We start from the raw sequence: 6,552 nt of genomic DNA, 5'->3' as shown, positions 1-6,552 counted from the left end.
TGAGATATATTCTCTCTCTCTCTCTCTCTCTCTCTCTCTCTCTCTCTCTCTCTCTCTCTCTCTCTCTCTCTCTCTCTCTCTCTCTCTCTCTCTCTCTCTCTCTCTCTATGTTTTCTTGTGATTCCGGATCAATAACAAAAATAGAACAAACGTCCATTCTCAGCTATGAAATGTTTTAGACCGTGATTTTCTAACAATCGTCCAGCCAAGTCCAAACATAGCCTATTATAGGTTTTTTCTCGGCAGGAAGCACTATATATATAGACAAGTTACAAGGATCAGATACCATCAGAGCCCAGAAAAAAAGATTAAAAAGTAAAATGGCAGCCAAGTCTCTCGTTTCTGTGTTGCCTTTCCTCTGCCTTGTCTTTGTCTCTGTCCAAACTCCTCGAGTTGTAAATGCCCATGGCATCTCCTACATCAACAAAATTTGTCAAAGAGCCATCCGATTCAACCCCGCTATCAAGCTTGACTTCTGCGTCACCTCCCTCCAAACCGTTCCGGAGAGCTACACTACAGAGATCGCAGGACTATTGAAGATCACCACCGATTTGGCTCTGCAAAATGCTTCAAGCACAAGTGGTCTCATCAAGAAGTTGAACTCTATAACTTGTGAAGACTTGACCAAGGACCAGTTGAATACCTGCCTCACCGCCTACACCTCTGCCATTTCGTCTTTGCAGGAAACCGCCCAGGCCTTTGCCGTGAAAAAGTATGATGGAGCAAAGCTGGGGACTGTACTGGATGGGGCAGCACAGTGCGAGAAGGCGTTTGAGAAGGGAAATGGGTCTCTGTTGGCTGATGAGAACAACAATCTCCGTCAGCTCGTCACCATTGCTCAGGCCTTGCACCATTTTGCTACCAAACACACGAAACATTGATAATTTGATCTCTTATTTTGCGTTCTTGATGTGCCATTGCTTTGTCCATCTCCTTGGGACGGAGCCATATCCAATTTTTTATGTTGTCTGAATAAACTAAGCAGCTCTTTTTAAAAAAATAATTGGGAAAAAGTGAAGAGTAATTTCATTGTTGTTACTGTTCAAACTCTTATCCTGCCATGGTTACATGTCCTTAGTTCATAGTGACTTTGATAGTTCCCTTAGATGTGATTTATCTCTCTTTGGAAAAACGAGTTCTTTTTCGATGATCCTGCCGTGTTTTAAAGACTCAATTTGTCTGTATCCGTATAAACTAAACTTTTTTTTAAATATAAAATTAAAAGAATATTTTTGAAGATCCATCTTAGCCTAGATACTACAAGAAATAAAATAATACGAGAAAACTTAAAAATAACGATACAAAAAAATTAGATAAGAAACATTAAAATAAATGTAATGATACATGATATACATATTTGTAACTATTCTTATTTGCAATACTTATTTAAGAAATTAAGTAAATGGTTAGAGTAATTTCTTATTCATAATTGGTCAAAATTTTCCACCACCAGATTTCAACTTTAATTTGAAAATGTATTTAGTAAATAATTTTTTTTCACTTTTTTTTTTTACATCTAGCAATTGTGGTCTTTGTATTTATCTGCCATTGCAGTCTTTGGTACTCAACCTATAGTTCAGATTAGTCTCAAGAGTATTCTTACCCTTCTACCACTTCGAAGACACCTCAAGGCTATAAACCGGCAGAATGGGCAAGGATGTTGAATTGGTTTATCATCAAAACAATAAAAATTAGGTAAATTTAAACAATAAATACAATCATTCACGACTACACCTCAAATTTTTATCGTAATCCACAATTCATATTTCAAATTGCCAACTCTTAGGGAGCCCTTGCCCTAGAATAAAAACATTTGACTAAAAATCCACCAAAATGACATCCATAGCTAAAAACCCACCAAGGACCAGCCCAATACATTGGACTCACAACCAACAGTTACTAGGTACATGTACCTTGACCCAATTAAGAGATTTTTAGCAACTCCCAATCAACTTATGCAAATCTTAATCGGTTTACAAGTGCAATAGATACTTACTTATCTAGTTAAAATACAAAGAAGCCTCTTAATATACAGATGTTACATTAGATTCCAATAAAAAATTACACATAATCCTAAGGTGAATCTACTAGCAATTCAATAGCTCTAAGGAGTAAAACTTTGAACTAAAGGGCATTAAAAAACCTTGTTAAGTTGGTAAAGAGGAAAAGTTTCAAATTAGCCCACCAATCTTAGCTATGGGTGGAACTAGTTTAGTTATGTTTTTTAGATCCAATTATACGATAACTAAAGCTTTCTATGACTATGTCTCCACATGATGCATTTGTAATGGCTCCAATCCCTTCCCCGACTTAAATGGGTGAAGATGATAACTCCTGATGAGGGTCAACAAGTTTTTTAATTGTAGAACTCACAATTACTAGAGTTTGACTCCTTTTTTCATCCTTCATTCTGGAAGGCTCGTAGCCATCGTATGGGTTCGACTCTTTTCTAAAAAATGTTTGGAGCCCCTTTCCTATTCACTATCATGAGTTATAGAACTTGCAACATATTTTTTAGCCATCAATAACAACATAAAATCATTATTATCAACTTGTAAATAAGACAACATGCTGTAAGTTACAATACAATCGAAAGAGATCAAGGGAAAGAAGGAAGAGGAAAATGTGGTAGGATAACTAGAATTCGAACAATACCTAACGGTCGAACTGGATTGAAGTAGTTCAAGGCAACTTTTTGAAATTTCTAGCCCACTTTAAGAACTAGTTTGACAAAACCCTATGACCTGTTGGATTACAATCCTATTTGTTCCTTAATTCCAAAATCTACCATCTCAATCCTAATGAACCCCGCACCTCAACCCACCCTCGTGATGGCTAGTAGTCCATCCAACTTTACCTTAACATTATATAAAAATGTAAAATGAAAAAACATTTGAAAATTAAAAAAATATCATAAAATGAAAAAAACATAACTATATTTAGAATTAAATAAGCTACAAACACGGTTGGTTTGTAGCTTCTTAATGACCAATGGAGAGCCAACATGGAGATATTACCCTAGTGTGGGGTATGCTTGATGGCTCTCATCCTCCTAATTGAAATGGGAGACACTGAAAAAAGTGCAAAAGTCATGTGACACGGACAACTTTCCCTAGACAGTTTTTAACTATATGAAGTGTCACTCTGAGGTTTGGTCCTACCCTATAGATAGAAGTACTCCTAGTAATAGTAATTGTTTTTGATTGAGCTCAAGAAAGCTAGTCTTGGCCTCAAACCTTCACAATTTTTTATGCTACCCCATCGAGTTGCCCCCATGCATGTTTGAAGTGGATTGTCTCAAAACAGATCCCTCATTTATCTTGCCCCAACCCCACTTTCAGTCATACTTCATTATTACATGGGTGGTTGTTTGAAAATGTTAGCAATCTTAAATGCTAGTTTCTTCATTAATCAATACTCAATTTCACTTATTAAATTACCAAAACATAAAGTTAAGCAAAACAATTACATCACAAGCTCTATAGATTTTTTAGTGGTTCACAACCCAAACTCAGGTTATCAATCCAATCTCAAGGTGTTTGAACCTCAAAGTTAATTCACTATGTTCTTTAAAACAACGATATCTACAACAAAATACATTAAAGGGCTAATTTACAACTCCATCGTATACTTGGCACTAATAGTCAACATTAATTAAGTACCCTTACCAAAAATAATAGAGGCATTTTAAGCTTCCATTCAGCTAACCCAATCTATTGATCAAATTTTTAATGCAAGCATTGCTTGCTATACTAGTATAACTCACCTTTGCCTCTTTGATAGACTAATACTACAATGAAATTATCAAAATTAAATACATATAAGCCTAGGTGATTGTACCAAAACAACAACAACTCAGAGGTCATGTAATTGAAGAATTACTATGAAACTTTAGTGAAGAAAGCTAAAAATCAATAACTCAAGCCAAAAATGCAAGGTAAATATACCTAATTGACGGAGACGATTTAATAATCTTGAGAACAGATGTATATAGCTCAACTTAAACCTTGAGGCAAACGACTCCTTTGTAACTTCAAAGGCTCTGAGAAAGAGAATATAAGCTTAAAAGCATTTTAGGAACAATACAACGACTTTTGTCTTGAAGGCTTGGGTCAAATTTTATTAAATAGACAAAAGTAGAATATTCCAAAAGCAAGACATCTTACCCAAAAATAACTTGTTGTCCATGACCAAAATGTAGCTAAAAAATGATGGGAGGATATTGAATTTTTTTTTGTCAACCTTCTGATTCATCGATAGCTCACTTACTAGATTTGAAGACCTATGTAAATTTATTAGATGCTAAAAATATTCCTTTCTGGCAATTTTCACTTCTACGATTCTAACATCAAGATAGCTCGAACATTCAAGTTGTGTAATGAACTTTTATGTACGGGGGATTGACTGAATGTTTATCTTATTTGAAAATACATTTTTCTATAGAATTTTTGTCCGTTAAGAATTGTTCAAATTATGTGCAAGTTTGAATACATCATTATTCGAACAACTTTCTATTTGTTCTTATTGTTTGAATATTGCCTTTGGTTAAAAAAAAATCTCATGTAGAACCTTTCGTTGCTCCACGGTGTTTAAATTTCATCTTTGATCGGGCACAAGCCAACTCAACTTATCCTTCAATTTCTTTGCATCATTCAAATGTTGGCACTGTCATATGTTGTTGCATTCTCGTTTGAACAATGCCTTTGATTGAACATTCTTTGTCTGCTTATCTTCTCTATTTTGTGAGGTTGTTTAATTAGCATCATCATTTGACAACCCTCTTTGACTTAGGCTTATCTACTTGTGGAGCTTATTTAAAAAATATTTCTTCTAAGACATTTTCTTTGTACTATTGTTACATTAAAAATAATTAACACATATAATTAGACTTTAAGTTGCTTGCTATTATCAAAATCATGCTACGAGAATCTAAAGACCAACAAAATAAACCTAGTACAAAAATTTAACGATGATCCTCAATCAGTCTTTCTTTGCATAAGATAATTGTACAAGGCGTGTAAACAAGACATTTGCATATTATTTTGTGTGGAGAGTTATGATTTATATTTCACAGTTTGGATTCTTCTGACCATTAACTAGCATAAGCTTTTGTCTCTTTCAATCACATAGAGACGGTGAATGTACTCATTATCTTGGGGAGGCTTGTCTCATTCATTCTCTCCATGGACTAGTAAACTTCATGCAGTCTCTAATGATTTTCATTTAATGAGAAACCCTAATGCTAATTTATGGACCAGTATATCTCATCTTAATCTGACGTGATTAAGGTAAACTCCAAAAGAGCTTCTTGAGAGCGATTATGGTTGACGTGAGGCATCGGCATCACATGTGCGCAACTTGACCTCCACCGATTCATTACTAATATTGAGACATATAGTTTGGAATTATGATTGAAAATAAGGTTACATGATCGATTGTTGACTTTTTGTAATGCAATACCTTAAAAACTTGCAGTAACTACCGCTTCTCTATGTTTTCTTGTGGTTGCAGATCAATAATAAAAATAGAATAAACGTCAATTCTCAGCTATGGAACGTTTTAGACCGTGATTTTCTAACAATCGCCCAACCAAATCCAAAGGGTTCCCCCTTCTTCAACCTTTCCAAACATAGCTTGTTATTGGTTTTTTTCTCGGCAGGAAGCACTATATATATAGACAAGTTACAATGATCAGATCCCATCAGAACCCATAAATAAAATATTAAAAAGTAAAATGGCAGCCAAGTCTCTCGTTTCTATGCTGCCTCTCCTCTGCCTTGTCTTCGTCTCCATCCAAACTCCTCAAGTTGCAAATGCCCATGGCATCTCCTACATCAACAAAATTTGTCAGAGAGCCACCCGGTTCAACCCCGCTCTCAAGCTCGACTTTTGCGTCACCTCCCTCCAAACCATTCCGGAGAGCTACACTACAGAGATCGCAGGACTATTGAAGATCACCACCAATTTGGCTCTGCAAAATGCTTCAAGCACAAGTGGTCTCATCAAGAAGTTGAACTCTGTAGCTTGCGAAGACTTGACCAAGGACCAGTTGAATACCTGCCTCAACGCCTACACCTCTGCCATTTCATCTTTGCAGGAAACCACCCAGGCCTTTGCCGCAAAAAAGTACGATGGAGCAAAGCTGGGGACTGTACTAGATGGGGCAGCACAGTGCGAGAAGGAATTTGAGAAGGGAAATGGGTCTCTGTTGGCTGATGAGAACAACAATCTCCGTCAGCTCGTCACCATTGCTCAGGCCTTGCACCGTTTTGTTACCAAACACATGAAACATTGATAATTTGATCTCTTCTTCTGCGTTCTTGATGTGCCATTGTTTTGTCCATCTCCTTGGATGGAGCAATCTCCTGTTTTTTTATGTTCTCTGGATAAATTAAGCTGCAATTCATAAAAAAATTATTGGGAAGAAGTGAAGAGTAATTTCACTGTTGTTATTGTTCAAACGCTTATCCTACCATGGTTACATGTCCTAAGTTCATAGTGACTTTGATAGATCCCTTAGATGTGATTCATCACTCTTTGGAAGAACGAGTT

The 6,552-nt window shown here is 36.0% G+C and overlaps 2 protein-coding genes across 2 annotated transcripts; both read left to right on the top strand.

Moving 5' to 3' along the window:
* The first annotated feature begins 320 nt into the window (after positions 1-320).
* On the top strand, positions 321-881 carry LOC137948505 (putative invertase inhibitor). Its single transcript, XM_068794590.1, has one exon. It carries the CDS (start codon positions 321-323, stop codon positions 879-881), a length of 561 nt encoding a protein of 186 aa, XP_068650691.1.
* A 4,853-nt stretch (positions 882-5,734) lies between these two features.
* On the top strand, positions 5,735-6,295 carry LOC137948504 (putative invertase inhibitor). Its single transcript, XM_068794589.1, has one exon. The coding sequence runs from the start codon at positions 5,735-5,737 to the stop codon at positions 6,293-6,295; it is 561 nt and encodes a 186-aa protein (XP_068650690.1).
* The last annotated feature ends 257 nt before the right edge of the window (positions 6,296-6,552 follow it).

Source organism: Aristolochia californica, unplaced genomic scaffold (assembly GCF_029961685.1).
Source record: "Aristolochia californica isolate CCGP_79_NKW_82.1479 unplaced genomic scaffold, dmAriCali1.0.hap1 SCAF_13, whole genome shotgun sequence".
Classification (NCBI taxonomy): domain Eukaryota; kingdom Viridiplantae; phylum Streptophyta; class Magnoliopsida; order Piperales; family Aristolochiaceae; genus Aristolochia; species Aristolochia californica.
Note: the sequence above shows the minus strand (reverse complement) of the source record. Positions and strands in the feature narration are given on the sequence as shown.

Excerpts from the sequence above, each read along its gene's own strand:
- LOC137948505 (XM_068794590.1), top strand. The coding sequence starts at position 321 with ATGGCAGCCAAGTCTCTCGTTTCTGTGTTGCCTTTCCTCTGCCTTGTC.
- LOC137948504 (XM_068794589.1), top strand. The coding sequence starts at position 5,735 with ATGGCAGCCAAGTCTCTCGTTTCTATGCTGCCTCTCCTCTGCCTTGTC.